At 41.4% G+C, this 19,538-nt stretch overlaps 2 protein-coding genes across 5 annotated transcripts in view; both read right to left on the bottom strand.

The window, feature by feature from the left end:
• The window catches only part of ST6GALNAC3 (ST6 N-acetylgalactosaminide alpha-2,6-sialyltransferase 3), a 643,023-nt gene that overhangs the window by 325,658 nt on the left and 297,827 nt on the right, over window positions 1-19,538 (bottom strand). The gene's annotated exons all lie outside the window — the stretch shown is intronic.
• ST6GALNAC5 (ST6 N-acetylgalactosaminide alpha-2,6-sialyltransferase 5) overlaps window positions 1-19,538 on the bottom strand; it is a 155,915-nt gene that overhangs the window by 101,541 nt on the left and 34,836 nt on the right. The window contains exon 1 of one of the 4 annotated variants that reach the window (XM_083448435.1): window positions 10,591-10,608. The exons of the other annotated variants lie outside the window; for them this stretch is intronic. Within the exon in view, the coding sequence (XP_083304561.1) occupies window positions 10,591-10,593 (3 nt within the window). The 5' untranslated portion in view covers window positions 10,594-10,608. Of the gene's footprint in view, window positions 1-10,590; window positions 10,609-19,538 lie in introns of those variants that run through there. 4 annotated transcript variants of the gene reach the window in all.

The raw sequence follows: 19,538 nt of genomic DNA, 5'->3' as shown, positions 1-19,538 counted from the left end.
CAAAGAGTATGCTGAAAGGAACAACTGAGTCACATGCTTGTTGCAACCATATCAGCGTTAACAGGGAATGGCAGCTTCAATCCCCACCCACACAGCCTTGCTCTACTGTCAAACACCCAAGCACATAACGATTAGCAAGAGGGCAAAACTGATCTTTCAAGATATTTATGCACCCTGTCAAGGAAATGCCGGCTGGAACCACAGTGACAATGACAACAGCTTTGCCAGTTCTGAACAACAGAAAATCCACTGTGGGATTTAAACAAAAGAAAGCCATATTTTGTCCTGACAAGCAATATGAAGTCATCTGTCATTTCCCGCACACACATTTTGGACTGGTGCTGGGAAGGTTCAAACTCTGGTGTACTCAATAAATTTTTTATTTTTGGCAGCATTTCTGTTTAATCTTTACAGAGATTTTACAATAGGAGGTTGGAGAAAGTTGGCCTTGTAGAGATAAGTGCCTGTGACCTTAAACAATATCTTACATTTCACTTCAAAAGCACATAGCTCTAAAACTGTCCTCTTATTTTAATGAAATTATTTCATGTTATTTGCTACTCACTAAATAACTGTGTCTCCATGCATACTGGACCACATGACCTATCTTAATGAACCTTGGCTGAACAACAAATTTCTTTTTACCCAATTGGCCTGCTTTAATTAGATCAGGCCACCATGGTTTTAAGGGAATATCAGCAGTTCCACCAGGAACACCTTTATTTCTAAGAATTTATAGCTATGAAAGCAATGTGATGAAATCATCTTCAGCACTGGGTGCCCAGTGTCTATGTTGATGTTGTTTTGCAATCTGCTTGCTGAGATTATTTTGGAAACTTTTGAGTTTTCCTGCAACCTTTTTCTAAAGTGTCATGCTATTAGCATATGCTGTGAGTTAATTGCTTCTGGTGCTTCAAGGCAGATCAGCTTTGCAAAACAATTAAAAACTAATAAATGGAAACTGCTGACAATCTCAAACTATAAGATGAACTGACTTACACACTCTGACTGTCCACTGCTCCTATGAGTTTGCCCAGAGCAGGTTTGGGGAACCTTTGGCTCCCCAGATGTTGCTGAACTCCAACTCCTCTCACCTTAGACCACTGGGTATGTTTGTTGGGGCTGATGGGAGCTGTAGTTCAGCAACAACTGAAGGGGCAAATGTCCCCTTTGCCCCTAACCTGGAGCATGGTGATGGATGGGGAGAGGAAGGTGAGCAGAGGGCTTTTCTAGATGTAAGTTGTAGGATATACCAGGAGTCTCAGTTGTGGAAGGGCCAGTGGCTACTTCTGATCATTTAGTTTGCTCCGTCATATTCATGGCAACAATTTACAAATGGTATTTCAGATCAGTTTCTGAAATCACTTGGACGGATTGCCCAGAGTGGCAGCAGCAATTGCCCAGCTTATACCACTGGATCAGATCTTACATTTGGTTCAGAAACTGATTGCAGCTGAGAAGGGCACTTTGGTAAATCCACTAACTGAGACCACATAACACCGGTTTTGAAAGATCTACATTGGCTCCCAGTACGTTTCCAAGCACAATTCAAAGTGTTGGTGCTGACCTTGAAGCCCTAAATGGCCTTGGCCCAGTATATCTGAAGGAGCGTCTCCACCCCCATCGTTTAACCCGGACACTGAGGTCCAGTGCCGAGGGCCTTTTGGCGGTACCCTCACTGCGAGAAGCGAAGTTACAGGGAACCAGGCAGAGGGCCTTCTCAGTAGTGGCACCCACCCTGTGGAACGCCCTCCCATCAGATGTCAAAGAGATAAACAACTACCTGACATTTAGAAGATCTCTGAAGGCAGCCCTGTTCAGGGAAGTTTTTAATGACTGATGTTTTGATGTATTTTTAATCTTTTGTTGGGAGCCGCCAAGAGTGGCTGGGGAGACCCAGCCAGATGGGCGGGGTTTAGTAATTTATTACAATTATTATAAAAGTTTGTGCATCACTGTGCTAAGGACTGACTTACTATTGATGCTAAACATTTGTAGCCAAGTAAATGCTAGTTACAAAGCTTAAGGCAGGCAAATTTACAAGGTAATCCTATGTATGTTTACTCAGAAGGCAGTCACACTGTTCAGTATTAATTTCTCCACAGTTTGTTCAGAATTGCTGTCACAGTTCTTTACAAAGCAGCATGTTAAAAGAGAAGCATGTAGAAATTTCAACATGCAGTTTTAGTGCACACTTCCCAGGTTTTCAAATAGTGGTGGTTGAAAATGAAAAAAAAAAAAAGCATTTCCACAGGGATTGGGGGGGGGGGAGGAGGGAGAAATTCTGAAACAATGCACTGATGGAAACACTTTCTGAAACAATGCACAGCTGTCCTTTGAAATTCTCACTTCTCTGAATTTTGCAGCACAGTTCTCCGACCAAATAATGTGTACAAAAACACACATACTGGGGCAAAGCATGCTCAAGCATGAGTACTGTATATTAGTGACAATAACATACACCCTAAAAAGCATTCTACAGTGGTACCTTGGTTCTCAAACTTAATCCGTTCTGGAAGTCCATTCAAAACCAAGCATGCTTTCCCATAGAAAGTAATGCTGTTCCAGACTTTTAAAAACAACCCCTAAAACAGCAATTTAATATGAAATTTACTGTCTAACGAGACCACTGATCCATAAAATGAAAGCAATAAACAATGTACTGCAGTCACACAATCAATCAATCAATCAATCAGTCAGTCAGTCAATCACAAACTGATCTGGAGATGTTGAGAACTGACCTTCAGACTGGAAAAATGAGAAACTGAAAGAAATGAAAATGGACAGATCTGAAATTCCAAACGTTTCTATCAAATGAACTATGAAACAGCCAGTTCATAACATTTCAGTCACAAGGCTGCCAAGGAATATTTGACTCTACCATCACTGAATTTATCATAAATGTGAGGGTTACTTTTATGAAAAATATGTATATATGTCCTTTTTATGGTGACGTGGCTGAGCAGGTAGATATTTATACTCAGTGACCTATACATGCTGAAAACAGCCCTGCATAAAACTACATACATTAGTTTAATAAACCCATGCTGATCTGATAATAATGCAGCAAGCACACAAGGGTGGATAATTAGTCCAAACCTTGCATTTTAAGTCATTACTTGAACAACAGACTGATTGATTAGGATCCAATTCTGACTTTGTCAATACTAGTTTAAAATATGGATGGCAGAATGAAAGAACAACAGAGTGGTCTATTTCCCAGCGTTATGAAATTATCTCCCAATGTGTAAATGGCCATTTGAATGAAAACGATCATAGGTTGGGTGGCAGAAAACTTACTGAAAACACTTTCACACACATGCTGATGGTAGCAGTGCTGGTGGTAGGAGGGGGTATCTGCTGAAGCAACCCATTGGGCCTCGTAAGTGCCAATCTCCAGGTTTCCCTCACCTTCCGAGAAGGAAGTTAAAAGGATTCAGGGGTTTGCCATCAAAAGAGGAACCTAAAAGCCCCCCGTGTACATCCACAGGTGGTGATTTGATCTGGGCCAAATACTTCACCACTTTTCTAATTCATCCTATTTTGAAAGCATTTATTGATCCCATTCTTTTTCTTTCCCCTCTAGCGAATGGGATGTGCAACTGAGGAAAGTTATGTATAGTATTTGGCTTTCTGTTTCATTAATTTGTATTTACAGGGTTTTTAAAATGTTCACTAACTTAAAATAATTTGTAGCTGTAAAAGTATACAACCCCTACTCTTTCCAGTAATTACAATCGATCATAAACAATATCAGAGCATGATTTAAGAAGGCTGTGGCCCTATTTTCTTTCACTCATTGGTGGAAAAGCCATGCTTGGGGATGTAGAGGCATTTTTTTTTTTATTAAAAAAAATGTCTTGATTGTATATTGTGATCATTATCGTCTTCCTAATGTGATTGGTAAAGCATCCATTTCAGGAATAGAAAACAGATGCCAGCAGAATTTTATTGCAATACAGATGGAAGCGACATAGTGGCATCTTACATTCTAAACAGAGTCTACTGGCAGTATCTATCCAGAACACTGTCCCACTCCACCTACTGATTAAGAAAGATACTGCACTGTAGGACTTATTAATGCTGCAATGGATGCTAGCTTGTTAATGGCCCAGGAGATTGCATGCAAATAGACCAGAATGGCTGCTGGATATTTCTTCATTGGGAGCTAATTGTTAGCAGATATCCAGAGTCCTCTCAAGTGTAATTCATTAGTCTTTGGGAAGGTGCACCCCCATCCCGACTTCCATTTAGGAAAGGGGCTAATTAATACTCCTCTCTCCGTTGTGGAGATCAACAGAAGCAGTTTCAAAATAGTAGGCATGCACAGAATTAATTGAAGGCTGAAGCATCTTCAGGAGTTGGGTGCCTCTCTCTGGGAATCTCATGTCAGGTAACGGATCTTGTGAGTGCTGCTTTCCTCCACCTATGCTACAGCTTACTCACCCTTTGGAAATCAATATTTCAGAAACACCATCAGCTTTGCAGTTGTTTATGTTCCTATTTAATGTGCTTAGTCCACATGACGTTACCCTCAAACAAAACCAGTCTAAATGCTTTCCCCCTGTAAATTCCAGTTTACCTGGCACAGAGACAATCCAATATGTTGGGGGATTCTGGGCTCCAAATCACACCACTTGGAAGTAATAGACAATTTGTTCTTGCTACTCCACTTTCCATGGCTCCCTACTGCCTCAATGGTTTAATTTCTTTTGAAGCCTTGTTTGTACCTATTTCCACTGAACAAAGTGTGGCCTTAGACATATTATATTTTTTAACACCTCAGATTTCCACAAAACCAGAAAACTGCATAAATGACCCACATTTTTGTTTTGTTTTGTTTTACAACCAAACAGTGTAGAAAATAAATAAATCAAAAATTGTGGATTGTGAAATCTGCAATTGTCTGACTGTGTGCTTTCCCGCAATTCCTGGATGGGGATTCCCCCCACCCCCAAATATGGTGTGCACTCAGCTATGTGCATGGAAGCACATGCACTGTTGGTTCTTAGTCGATGCAACAGAACCAGCCAACTAGAAGGCATGGGCAACCACTAAAGGGAATGCCTGCTGGAAAGATTAAAATTGTTCCTCAAATACATGTAGATGTGGACTACTCTGGTCTAATCCGAATTGGAGGGGGGAGTGAGTTAACAGCTAAATAATGTCGAAATCCCCAAGTCTCTTGTGCTCCAAAAGAAAGCCAAAGCTTGTGGCCTTCCAGATGTCGTTGAACTACAATTTCCATCATCCCTGACCATTGACCATGCTACCTGGGGCCCAGTTGTGGTTGGAGTCCAATAACTTGTCATAGGTCCGCCAGCCCTGTCTTATACAGAAGAAACAAAAACTAAGAGGACATGTTCTGAGATGCACAGAATGTAGAGATTGGATCTGCCTTTCTGTTTTTGTGATCTCACCAATGGAAAGTCAAGCCACTAAAGAAGATGCCTGCTTCCATTTGCAGAGCCCTGCCTAGAATTCTTTTTCTTGGCTATGTTAGTGTGTGGTGGAATTTTAGAAAGCAGCTTATACAATTGATAAGTGTGACTGGTGACAAAATGTTGCAGTCCCTACTGTTGCAGCCAGACTGCAACAAGGAGCTATATAGCACTGCTTGAGCTCAACATAGGAGACTTGGTTTCTTTCCTACTTGCTGAAGTAAGAGAAGAACCTGGTGAAGAGGAAAGGCACCTGCAATAAAGATTCCATGTCCAATTTGGCTTTTTTGTAATCCGAAATGGGGATCAATAAATGAACTGTAAAGTACAGTAATGGGAATTCTGGATGGCCTCACAGTTAAGGCCATCAACTTGCCTACACTAAATGAAAATGAAGCCTACAGTACGTAGCATTTTTAGCCTACACATAAGAAATGTAACCTGATACTTTGCCTGTTAATGTGCTTTGTATTTTAACATGTGCAAGCTAAAGGCTCTAAATAAAGGTATTAGTATTGGCATTTGTTTAATAATTAATGGTGGTATAGAAAGTTAACTGGGGAATTTCAGGTCAGGGATGGGGAATCACTGGCTCTCCAGATCTTGCTGGACTACAATTCCCATCACCTGTAACAACTGGTCACGTGGGCTGGGGATGATTGGCATTGGGAGTCCAACAGATTCGGGAGAACCAGAGATTCCGGGTCCTGCTTTTGGCTGACCCTTTCACCCCACCTTGCCCATTAATTGTGAATATCCCAACATTGTCAACTCATGGTTGAACCTCCCTTTGAGTTATTGAGCAATATTAAGTTGCCTTACATTGACTCAGCTCCGTTTCTGAGCCCTGCCACCCAAGACTCTTTTGTATACAGCGGTAGTGCCATCAGGGAAGGATTGAGGGGTAGAGATCCAGGGCTCCCCATAGAAAGAATGAGCAGGAACGTCCCTAAATACAGCAGGACATTTTGAAGTAAATGCACATTACCACATTAAGAGCAGGACCTCGTAAGATGGTCAAGTCTGGCTCCTAAAATTACTTAACTGCAACACTGATATTCAGAGAGGCCAGATATTTAACTTGGGACCTTCTACATGCAACACATGTTCCCCACCTCTGATCCCCAGACCTTCCCATGTGACCCCTATATCATCACATTTTTCATTCAAATTATTAAACTTCTACATTAATGTTAACAACCAATGCACTAATCCAGTTAATGCTCCATTCCAACAGTCCACAATGGTGCTGGGATACATTTTCCAAAGGACACCTTGATACTAGACATAAGAGTAGCTATGAAGAAACACAATGAAATTCCTGCCAAGACAACAACATTGAACTGTCTGTTCTTCGTTTACACAGTGGCAAACAGCATATTACTTGTAAATGAAACATGCAGCAATAAAAGGAGGTAATACTCAACTAACTGAACAATCATCTACTAAGAGTAGAGTGTTGGTAGTAACCCGATTCATTGTTCGTAGGAAGACAGGATAACACTTACGGTTTTTCAGGGAACTAAGTAGGTAAATATGATTGTTTTAAGTGCTCTTATAGCATTCCCAAAACCTAAAATGACCCAGCCTTGAAAAAGATGTTACAGCTCTTTCTTTTAAAATTTGTGATAACATTTTATTAGCTTGATTCAGGGGGTGGGGGTGGAGTGGAAGCTCACTGATGGCTTTACAATACAATAGCTAAACAAAATGGCTTTCAGCAAACCACTTGTTATAAGTGCCTTATTTAAAATGTTGTGTGCAAAAATTAATTAGTTACCTTACCATGGGGTTTCGAAATTGCTTGGTAGACCTTGAACAAAGATAACAAATAAATGGCAATCATATTGGGAGCATTGCTTGGATCTAGTTTTTGTTTAAAGGATTACCAATGTGAAAGCAGAACTAAATGCCACCTATATAGTTTGTCTCGTTTTGTAGGTTTTTTACTAACAATTTTGTAAGGTGGAAACATAGCAAATGTCTAAATAAGAGGCTGGCAATGAAGACCCTCCTAGCCCCCAGTAGGATAAAATCTGTTCTTAATAATGTTAAGCATGGATTTTTATGTCTAGGAAAAGCATAGAATAACAAGCTAATAAGCTATTTTATACTCTTATGGGCTCAATTCCCCCTTCCATTAAAATCCTTGTAGGAATTGAAAATACAAAGACTTCCATATGCATAATTATGCTGTTAGCATATTAAGCATGATACTTATTAATGCAAGTGCTGCGATTGTTCTCTCCATCCTCTTTTCAATGTAACCTGAAACAAAAATGTTCTGGAGAATTCTGGTGTAAGATGTAGTCACACAGGATTCATGCTGGTACAGTGGTACATATGCTTCAGGTTACAGACGCTTCAGGTTACAGACTCCCGCTAACCCAGAAATAGTACCTCAGGTTAAGAACTTTGCTTCAGGATAAGAACATCATGCTACGGCGGCATGGCGGCAGCAGGAGGCCCCATTAGCTAAAGTGGTGCTTCAGGTTAAGAACAGTTTCAGGTTAAGAATGGACCTCCAGAACGAATTAAGTACTTAACCCGAGGTACCACTGTATTTGTGCCTGCCAATCCCCCCCCCCCTTTTTGGGGGGTTGGATTCAAAACAGAAAAGGGATACCTCTTGCAACACATGTTGCCGTCTCGTCTTTCCTTTTGCTCCCTAGACTAGAACGGATAGAAGATCTTGCAGCCTCCTTGGTACATCTCCAAGGAGCATTGCTGCAAGTTCTCAAGCGCCTAGCATGGCATTACTACCTGCACAGCAAAATCATGTGCTGTCTAGACTAACAGCAACATACAACACTGATTCTGAGATGGTGACAGACACACAACCCAAAGCAAATGGGAAGATACCCCTGAGGTCTCTTTTGGGATGCCCACTTCTTCCACGCCTTCCAGTTTCTTCAACTTCCAGATACTGTATCCCACCCAGCTAAACTGATTTGGAGGAATCACTACAAGGAGATGTTTGTGTATTGGAGATGCTTCTGATCCTTCTTGCCCAAAACATTTGCCATTACTGGCATCACATTTTTAAAAACAATATGGTGCGCAAATGGGAGGTGGAATGGAGAGAGTCTTAAGGTTTACCTAAAACTGACATGCCCAGCGATCAAATTCATATGCAGGCAAAGAACGAGCACAGGATCTAAGCATGCAATAAGGCCAGACCAGGGAGCACATAACTACCAGCTCCTGAATGGATTTCCAGTGACCTAAGATAATTGTTGGGACATCTCCATATTAACCTTCCCTGTGGCTACTAAAAATCCTGAGGGGAATCAGAAGCCCAGGCCAGGGAACTAGTGCCATCAGCTCCTTGAATTGGCCTGATGATATTTGCAGCATTTGCTTACTCTAATACTTTAAAATTGTAAATCACCTTGGGTGCTGTGTCAGAAAGATAGTTGCATAGAATGCAATAAGCAAAAAGCATAGTGACTGGATGTGGATTGTTTCAGTTTTGTGGTGTAACCTAGGAGTCTAGAAAAAGGGAATATATTTGAAAGAATGCAACTGTAATTTCTATCAAAAATGTTTCATATTTACAGTCTGCTACTATGTCTTTCTCCAACTGTTTGTAACCTTCTTCTACCACTCTCCTGGCCCATATGAGAGAGTTACCTTTGAGGAAGGGACGTGGCCCAGTGGTAGATCACATGCTTTAAATGCAAGGTTCCAGATGCAATCCCTAGCATCTCCAAGGATGGCTTCCAAGGATGAAATACCAGTGACATCACTCCTCCCCAAGCATTTCAAGTCAGCATAGTGAAGGTTTGGCCTTTGTTTACTGGTCACAGTTAAGAAGAGACCTTAACCATGGTCCATGGTTTGGACAACAAGTGAAGCAAAACTTTGGTTTAGCTGCCATCCTGTGCTCACCTAAAAAGCTCAGGGAGAAACAAAGTGAATGTGAACTCTCCTTTAGGAGCCAGAACATTTGCATGGTCATGGTAAGTCATGGTCAGGTTTACCATAACATGAGAACCAGACCACTGTAGGCAATACTGAACCAGATGAACCAATGGTCTGACTCACTATAAATCAACTTCCGATGTTTCATCAGAAAGTTAAAGAAGAGGGGAAAGTAATCAGCTATATCTAGGAAACCTTTCCATATCACAAGCCTCTCAGTGCCCCTTTCCTCAAAAAAGTGCACTAACGTGGGGGAGAACTATAGCAAAACTGTCCGATTACACTGTTCAACATTAGTAGTCATACTAGGCCAAACACTTCTAATTTCCCGTAGTTATTTGCATGATCAGAAATTCCTTGCCCTGATTGGTACTGTACATTCCATATTGCTAATTCAAAGCAACCAACTGGCCCATACATCACTCTAATAAATTCATATCTTCTGGAGCTGAAGGCCATTTCTGCAACAGTCAAGGAACTATTTTGACTTGGTCTACATCACTGACATTTGATGTGTATTATAACAATAGAATAAAAATGAATTGTAGTCGTAAAAAATGATTGACATTCAATATGATGAGAGGGCAGGAAGAAACAAAACGGTGAAAAGCAACGTCATGCTTTAAACGGCCTTTTGCAAGGCATTGATTGACATGTGTGAAATACATTCTTGTTAAGGATAAATTGTAGGTGTACAGAAACTAGTAGCAATAATCACTACGTAGATACAAATCTGAGCGCAACCAGTACATGACTTGGTCAAGCACTGAGGACCCCTCACCAAACTTTACAGTGCCATCCTAACCATATCTACTCAAGATTTAATCCTCTTGAATCCAATGAGGTTTGCTGTCAGGTAAGTGAGGACAAGATTGCCACCTTACTCTTTTTGCAAAGGCAACTTGATCCATACATCACTTTCCATTTGACTAGCAACTGGATTGCCAACTACAATTCACCTTACTGCTTACAGTCGTCATGTTTATATATATGCTGGTTTATACACCGTATATACCCAGAGTAGCTAGGGCAACCCAGTCAGATGGGTGGGGTACAAATATTAAATTATTATTATTATTATTATTATTATTATTATTATTATTACTACTCCTCCTACTACTACTATCTCTACAACTGCATGTTAGCCTCTAAATGTCAGAAGACTCTTTATTGTTGTGGATGCACCCAGGACACACTATAGCAGCAAACCAGTTTTGTGCCATACCATCTTGGCCGCATGAAGCTTTCCAAATCATCAGTCTATATACCAAACCAGCTGTTGTGAAAGTTGTCTGGACAGGGTTCATATTGTTAGTTCCTGGGTTGAGGGGCAGTACTTGAAGAGGGAACTTCCTGTCGAGGCAAGTGGAAAGAGGAAGCCAGTGTGGGCATGGAGGCTGGGGAATAAGCATGTCCCCCTGCCTACTGTACTTAAATAGAACTGTTCCTGTTTAAGTTTACCTGGAGTCTAAGAAAGGCAGCCTTGCTGGGCAACAATGCAGGTGGGGTTGGGGAGTGGGGAGAAATTAACCAAAGCATTGTGTTTCATATCTTCATTGTTGACAAGTAATTGTGCTTCACTGCACGTTTGGACTCCCAGTTTAACGAGAAACGATGCCTGTGCTTATTAACATTGCTGAATGAAGGCCTCCCAGCTTAATCTTTAAGATTAGACTCCATATCCCAGCTCATGTTATGTTGGGAGTGTGACAGATAACATTATGAGATACACTTAATTTTAGTGAGTAGAAAGGAGGAGAGATGCAGGGAAAGACATTGGTTCCCTCTTAGGTTACTAATATCTGTGCAGTTCCGTTGGGGTGCATAGCTGCAGAGAGGATCAAGATACATACAAGGATTACAATCTATTAGAGATCTGATATGTAAGAAATTGCATTTCAAATCCAGGAATATCGAAATCCACAAAACACCATGCATGTCTCATTTGTATAATACAATGATAACCAAAAGATAAGCAAGCAGTGTTGCTAGAATATCAGTTTTGAATCCTCCATGTCTCCAAGTCTTAACATTGTTATGCTTTCTTGAGAACTCTCATATACTGTAGGAGAGACTTTAACTTTCACCTGCTCCCTGATATTCTCTTACAGCAGGAGCCAGGCCTGGGGAGCAGCATGATTTGCACATGCCTGTTAGGAAATTTCCCTTTTCACTTCAGGCACAGAAATGCGCTGTTGATGTTTCAGAACCTCAGTTTTTCTACTGCTGATGACAAGTAAACCTGTATAATTTTTTCTTTTGTAAACACAGCCTAATTAAAGGAATCAGGTGTGGTGTCTGCACTGTGCTAATAGTGACTACAGTATCAAGGAGTCTGCAGTGTGGCAACATGAACACCAGCCCATGTTTCTTGAGACTACAGCACTGGGACATCTGCTGGCCTTGAATGTCCAGAAGTGAAGGGGAATTCCCCCCTCTGAATGAACCAGTGGGTGGTTTTACTCAGCGCAGTCTATAGAGATCAATGGACCTAACTTATCTACATTCATTAATTTGCAAAGTGTCTACTCTGAGTAAAGCTTAGTGGATGGCCACCCATAACCCTTCATTTCCCAGGTTTCATTTTTTAAAAAAGTAGGAGAACAGATAACATTATGAGATACACTTAATTTTAGTGAGCAGAGAGAAGGAGAGATGCAGGGAAAGGCATTGGCTCCCTCTTAGGTTACTGGACCAAAACACGGGTCCAAGAAGTTGGAGGGGATTTGGATGGAGCAGAGTTATCCCTGGCTCTGCTAATATCCTGTGGGAAGTTGGTAAAGCAGCCCTGCCATGGAGGAGCACCCTAATGTAGCTGCCTAAACAATGGGTGGCTACTCGGGTGAAAATTCCAAAAAAGGGCATTTCAGGGGTGGCGAGGGCTGGATTTTGAGTCAGCTGTGCTGCTGTCATGTACATGTGACAAGGGCTTGAGAAGTGATACAGTAAAGAGGCATTTTCCTTGCTCTCCCCACCTTCCACCCTAGCTGGCAAGAGTGGAGGAGCTGTGGACGTGGCCGTGGCCCACAGCTGCCAATCAGAGGGTTGGGTTGCCAGGCTCATTTGTTTGGTTAGAAAGTATCTATCTCTGCCCTTCATTGCTTTCAGCCAACAAATGAAATTGTAGCAATGATTGACATTTAGACAAGCCTACCTAAATGTTTAGGAAAAACTGTATGAGTTTTAAGTTGCGGTTTAAACTTTTTGTATGTTTTAAATTATGGTTGTAAAATTTTTAAAGTAATAATTTCATTGTTGTATCTCTTTTTGTAAACTGCTTTGAGGTGTGTGTGTCCCCACAATCAAGCAAAATATAGATTTAATGAAATAAATACATTTAGGGGAGCAGTTCTAGACAATTTGAAGGCCAGAGTGAAACACCTGTTGTTTAGAATCTACAGAGGCAAAGTCTTCGTTTGTTTTAAAGCTTCTTTTGCTGGTTTCCCTTGGAGGAGAAGTGAATGCTTCCCCACCAAATAAGAGGAGTTCCACTAGAACTAAAACTGATAAATATTTGGTGCATGTGTAAACTAATAAATTTCCTTTCCACCATTTCCCCTAAATTCGTATCAGTTTTTGCTGATAAATCTCTGTCTACTAAACACATTATTTCAGTCCTTAGTAAGGCCAACAGAGCAAACAAATTCTGAAGAAATCCTTCACTGGCTGCTTGAAAAGAAACCCCTAAAGAGTTCCAATGCACATCAAATAAACACACACACACACACACACACACACATGCGCTGCATATATACCTACGTATAACTTCTGTGGAGCTCAGTGAACTTACAGTGGTGCCCCGCAAGACGAATGCCTCGCAAGACGGAAAACCCGCAAGACGAAAGGGTTTTCCGTTTTCAGAGGTGCTTCGCAGGACGAATTTCTCTATGGGCTTGCTTCGCAAGATGAAAATGTCTTGCGATTCTTGAGGTTTTTTTCCGCTCCCCAACCCCTTTTTCTAAAGCGCTAAGCTGCTAATAGCCTTTTAGCAGCTAATCCGCTAATCCCTTAAGCCTTTAATAGCCGTTAATAGCCCTTAAACTGCTAATAGCACTAATAGCGCTAATCCGCTAATGGGCTTGCTTCGCAAGACGAAAAAACCGCAAGACGAAGAGACTCGCGGAACGAATTCTTTTCGTCTTGTGAGGCACCACTGTACTTCTGAGTAGCTGCACTAGACTGCAGTGTTTAGAACCAAAAAAAATCCTTGTTGTCTGCTGTAAGCACTTTAATAACAACCATTGCTCAGCAGCATTTTTATCAAGGCATATTTCTACAGTAAAATTGAATCTTATTTGTAATTCATAAGTTAAAGTCAGTGCCAGTAAATATAAATGATAGATTTTAAAGTGGTTGAATATTTCAACCACTCAGACACAAAACCTTCACTGCTTTTGCAAAGTGCCAGAAAACACAGACTGAAAGTGATGAGAAAACTTCTGTAATCTACTGTAAAAATGTTAATATTCAGCTTTAAACAGGGAAAGAAGGCAGAATAGCTAACAAAATAGACTCGGAAATATATACCATCACCAAAACACAAGAGAGCAAAAATTGAGGCAAAGCCTCCAAGTAGGTCTAAAACATGCAGGGAAGTTTAAGAAAAGGCACAAAGTGCCCAACAAACTTCAATTTCCATTTCAATTGTGCTTGCATTCAGGCACTTGCTATACTCCTGGAATAATTCATCAAAGTGAATGAATTTTAAACAAAACACAACTTTTTTTGGTTTATTGTGTATCCCAACTGTCACTATTTTGCAGGGAGGATATACCACATGCTTATGCCACAGATTTTGATTTGTGCAATTAAAGTGGACCCCTAGTGCAACAAATCAACTCTTAAAATACATAAATAAAGGTAATGGACTTTTTGTGGCTAGGGAAGTGACAGCGTGATGCACTGAAACGTGTGGGACAAAGAAATGGTCAGCAGTGATGGGAGCTGGAGTCCTGCAACATTTCATGGGGTGCAACTTCCCCACCTCTGGGCTATATTGGATTTGGCAGACTCCCAGGCTGCACTGAAGGAAAACCTTTCTCATCTGTTGGAGCCAGGAGAAGCAAGCCAATGAAATTAAAAGAGGGAAAAAAGAGGCGCCTAGTAATTGAAATATTTGCTAAATAAGCACATCTTTAACCATTGGGGGGTGGGGAGGGCATTTTAATTTAGTTTCTTCTTCTTCTTTGGTCTTCACTGTATATCAGATGTAGTTAGGTAAATGTGAATGATTCTCAGTTGCTGCCTTTTGTTCTGTGTCCACCTGTTGTTACTCTTTCCCTTTACAGCCATCATACTCCTAGTTGTATAATATAATAGAATCAAAGACTCCCTGTATTGCCCTGTTGGTTCTTTAAACAGGCAGAGGCAATGATTACTGACCCGTGCGGATAACATCCCTAAAGCATTAGTGCAATGTCTCTTTTGCTTCATTTCCCCACTTTTTCAGTTTTGCGTCTGTTGCAGATGGTTATCAAAGAAAAGCTAGGGCAACAACACAATCCTAAGACTTGAGAAGAAACCTGCTTGCACAAGATATTATTTTATTGATACACAATGCAAAAGGAAAATAAGTCCATTCACCAAATAGTCAAGCGCTTTGGCCTCCCCTCCACCCTGCCACTGAGTTTTGTGGTAACAAATTGGCCTCGCCAGCTTTCATCTCTGAAAACATTTTTGCCTTAAGAAGATCATCTTAGTTCTTGTTTTGAATGATTGCTTTTAGATGACACAGAGAAATAAATAGCAACCTATTGTCATTTAGTGAATGACATTTTTTTCCTGACAGACAAGGCCTAGCCAAAGAAATAGTAAAGTAAGGAATACATAAAATAGCTGCTTAATATGGTTGAGCCTGTGTTGTAAACCAGCTTAATACATGCTATTCTCTAAAGCCATAGTTGATATGTTGGTTCACTGTTGGGGGTGGGGGGAGATACAACAGCAGGAGTGAAAACACATTCACAGCCAGGAATGTCACTGTAATGGTTTTGGAACAAGCAAGGGCAGACCCACTGTGGAGTTTCATATCCTCTCCAAATATGAAGTTGCTCTGCTTACAAGTCACAAGAAGAATTTGTCAAAAGTATGACTGCAAGCACAGACAATATTTTCTCTCTCTGTCTCCAATTGAAAGGCAATTCATAATGGGAAATGGGGAAAAATTAAGATGCATTCTGTATCTTTCCCTTCTTGCTAACGAATGCAATTGACAATATGTTGATGATGATACATAGAAAAGAAGAGAATCTGATGATCTTCCTAATTTGGTACTGTTTCTAAGCACACCTAGAATAAACCTGATGTAAAGGCAAAGTTCAATCATTTGCTTCAGCTACTACCAATGATTTCACACAAAATAATATGTGCAATTAGCTGCCAGTTCTATAGGCTGTATCTACACTGTGGTAGTCACTGCGTGATGTGATAAAAATAGCCTGGCATTTGACATGACAACATGAAACCAATTCTTTTTACAAAAAATATCAAAATTATATATTTTATGTACACATATGTGCAGGCACCTTGCTGAGAGTTTTAACATTTGTACCTTTATATCTGCTAGCCATGTTTTCAATTTCTACAGCATTGTAATTACTTTCCCAAATTCAAAGCTTTTAACCGTATTATGAAACCAATTTATCCTTAGATTAAAAGACAACTCTTTTTCAGCACCCAACTGTTATCTGTGCCTGCTGTGAAACTGCAGTGAACTGACGCTGTTTCACATATACAAACCAAAAGAAAGCACATTAAATTAGCTGTGCATAAGACTGGGACTGGTAAACAATCATGCACCTAAATAAGAATTCCACATAAAACTATAATTGCAGCATGAAACACTCACAGTAGTAAAGGTTCATAAAACTGAGACAAGTTCTACCATCAATAACTCTAATAACACTGCATGCAGGTTCTGGAAATGTGTTGGGAGGCTGGTCACATAAAATATTCTATGTCGCAAGCTTAATAATGAAATGTACAGTTGATGATTATGTTTATCACATCAGCCCAGTGTAAAAAGATATGACAAGCTCTTCATAATGATTCATGGGTAGACAGAAACCTTATTTAGACACTTCATTAGTGTTTGAGGAGGGAACTGTGTTACATATGACTGACTGCTTGTAGGCCAGTCAACGTTCTGCTATGGCAATGTTGGTAAGAATGCAGCATTTTCCTCTTGGGATAGCAGCCAAGAGATAACGCTCTGAAGCTACCTCCAAGCGCCTGGTACAAGGAGAAAAAAAGCTGATGTCCTGTTACTTGCATGAATGAGAAACAGTTCACTTGCTTCTTGCTGCAACAGTCTTTGAACAAAGGGGAAACCTCATTTTCAGAAACCTCATTCTGTGTGCCGAGCAACCATTGTTGGACCATTGTTGGCTAAGTCTGACCTTTAAGACATTGAACCGAAATGACTGAGAATTGTAAGTAAGCAACGAACTTTACTTTTCTTTCTTCTTCGCTCTCCACTCCCCTGCTTCCTACAATACTCTCTAAGGTGTATTAGGATACTTCCAATTATTGTGGATATTGCTTCTAATCTCCACTATGGGCCATGGCAAGCGGCCAAGGGACCTGGATGAGGCAATGCCTCCCCCGAGGCCCAAACAGTCCAAGATTGATACTTTTTTTCTTAACTGTAATAGAAACAATGAGGAAGTTAGCTACATGGTTGAAACTCACAATCGTTTTAATCCTTTAATTGACCTCGCAGCCGATATAGAAGTGGAGGGGGTGAACTCGAAGACAACGAATAATGCTAACGATAATGACAAAGAGGTGAGAGCCACCTCGAAGGGGGAGCCCGAGTTGGCCCTCGGCGATGGCATGGGACTCGATCATTTCCAATTAATAACCAGGACCCTGCGCTGCATCTTTAAGAGCATAAATGGGATCTCCATGCAGGTGGATAATCTCCACCAAAAGCTTGAGGCCCATTTGCTAGAGCTCCAGCTTAACCACACTCTGCCTCCGAGGGATTTAAAGAGACAGAGGTATACCTCCCTTATTAGACATGAAAGTGGTACTGGTGGTCACCTCCTAAAAACTCAATTGGACTCTCAATCTCTGATTTTACAACCAAACAAAATATGTCTAACTATACACAGTAGGGACCCCAGGTCCCCAAGGTGGAATAATTCGAGAGATGTCAAAGATCATCTGAGGCAACTCCTTCAGATTTGGCCTCCGCTAATAGACCTCAGTACAGTGAAACTTTTAAACTACCACCATCGGCTCCAAAAAGTATTGCTCTCCTTCCAGTCTCCAAAAATTCCCTCCATACTGGTTAGGCGTAAAGCGTTTCTGGCCACCTGGGGCATCTTCCCAACAAGAGTCTTTAATGACACCAGGATTAAACCTCTCTTCCGCAGCACCGTACAAAAAGGTAGCTGCCCGCCAGACAGGCGCAACTCAGTCTTGAAACTCAAGTTGTCCACCCGGGAACCTCACCCTCCCTCTCAGCCCAAGCTTCCTGGTTTATCTACTCCAGCAACAAAGAAGCATGACCAAAGCGGGCCCAGCCATCTGGATATCTCAGAGGAGAGGGACCTTATTTCATCCTATGGCGAGTTGCCATTAGTAGAACAGCAGGAAGTTATAAACAGGCTTGATACACTCAAGCAGCATCTTACACATGTACTTCAAGAGAAAATCTCCTCAAATCCTGGACATAGCAACCTATTAAATCAAAGGAAACCAGTTATGAAGGGGCTAACACCCCAGAAACCCCTGCCAAATACTGGGACTCCAATAACGGATGATTTGGCAGTCTGCCTGGCGGAAGCTCCTCATACACCGTCGCAACGCAGACCCCCTTCACCTCTACTAATAGATCTGCAATCAACTACCTCGTCCTCCGCCTTAAAGAGTAACGCGCCAAATACACCTCATCCTGGTAATCTGTCAATGTCCTATTCTTCTATGCCTGACCTGGAGTCTTCATTCAGTGCGGTCCAGTCAAATGACTCTATATCCTCGTCCTTTGCCAGTCAACCTCTTTTGGTAGAACCTCATTTATCTGCAACCTTTTCAAGCCAATATATAAACGTTAAGGAACCCACTGTGCAAAGAGACAACTCAGGTTTTACTGAAGACCCTGCTGGTCACATCAATCAACTCACCACCCCTTCGATACCTTCGGCAGTACCTCGCCTGGAGCTGTCTCAGACCCCTGGCAATGTCCTTCCCACCAGCAACCAGAGCAATTGACTAGCACATAGTCCCTCCTCAAATTGCTTTAATGTGCTATCCTGGAATGTGGCAGGATGGACGTCCAAACAGGATGACGGGGATATGAAAGAGTTTTTAGCGAAATTCCAGATTATGGGTATACAAGAGACCTGGTGCTTAGAATCTTCACCCCCCCCATCCCTACCGGGCTATGACGCCTTTGTGATTCCTGCGACCAAAACACACTTGTATGGGCGCCCTAGTGGAGGCCTGGTAACATTTGTTTCGCAGGAGCTTCAGCTTAATATCTCTCCTATCTTTTGGTTAGAGAGTAATTACATTCAAACTTTGCACATCACTAACAGCTCGCTTGGGGAATTCATATGTGTAAACTTGTACAATCCATCTACCTACTCCTCCTCTCATTCAAATCAGCTTTGGGAGGATTTAAGATTTATTCTAGATAAATCTGGGGCTGAATTTCCAAAGTCAGAGATCCTTATAATGGGGGACTTCAATGCCAGAATCGGAGCAGATATAAGCTTATTCACCGATAAGTCGCAATTATTCATAGAAGAGGAGTGGTTTCCTACGTGGAATTCACAGGACAAGACCATTAATAGGGCTGGCATCATACTGCTGGAGTTCACTATAAACTGTGGGCTGCACAGCTTGCACGGCACACCCAAAGACTGGTCCGGGGGATACTATACTTTTCTAGGATCTAGAGGGGCAAGTGTTATAGATTACATCTGGTCCTCCTCAGCATTTAATGATGAGGCATACTGTTTCAATGTGTTCAACAGAACCGAAAGTGACCACCTTCCAATTGCCATCTCCTTTCACCACACACAGCTGGGGCCTCCCAGCTCACCACACCCCCAGGATTCATTGACCTTGGCCCCCGGACGCAAGAAGTGGGACATCTACCTGGAGCAAGACATAAAAGTCCTCCTAAATTCCCCTGAGATCCTAGCCCTGAAAGCTCAGCTGTTA

This window comes from Podarcis tiliguerta (assembly GCF_965153285.1).
Source record: "Podarcis tiliguerta genome assembly, chromosome: 6".
NCBI lineage: Eukaryota > Metazoa > Chordata > Lepidosauria > Squamata > Lacertidae > Podarcis > Podarcis tiliguerta.
Note: the sequence above shows the minus strand (reverse complement) of the source record. Positions and strands in the feature narration are given on the sequence as shown.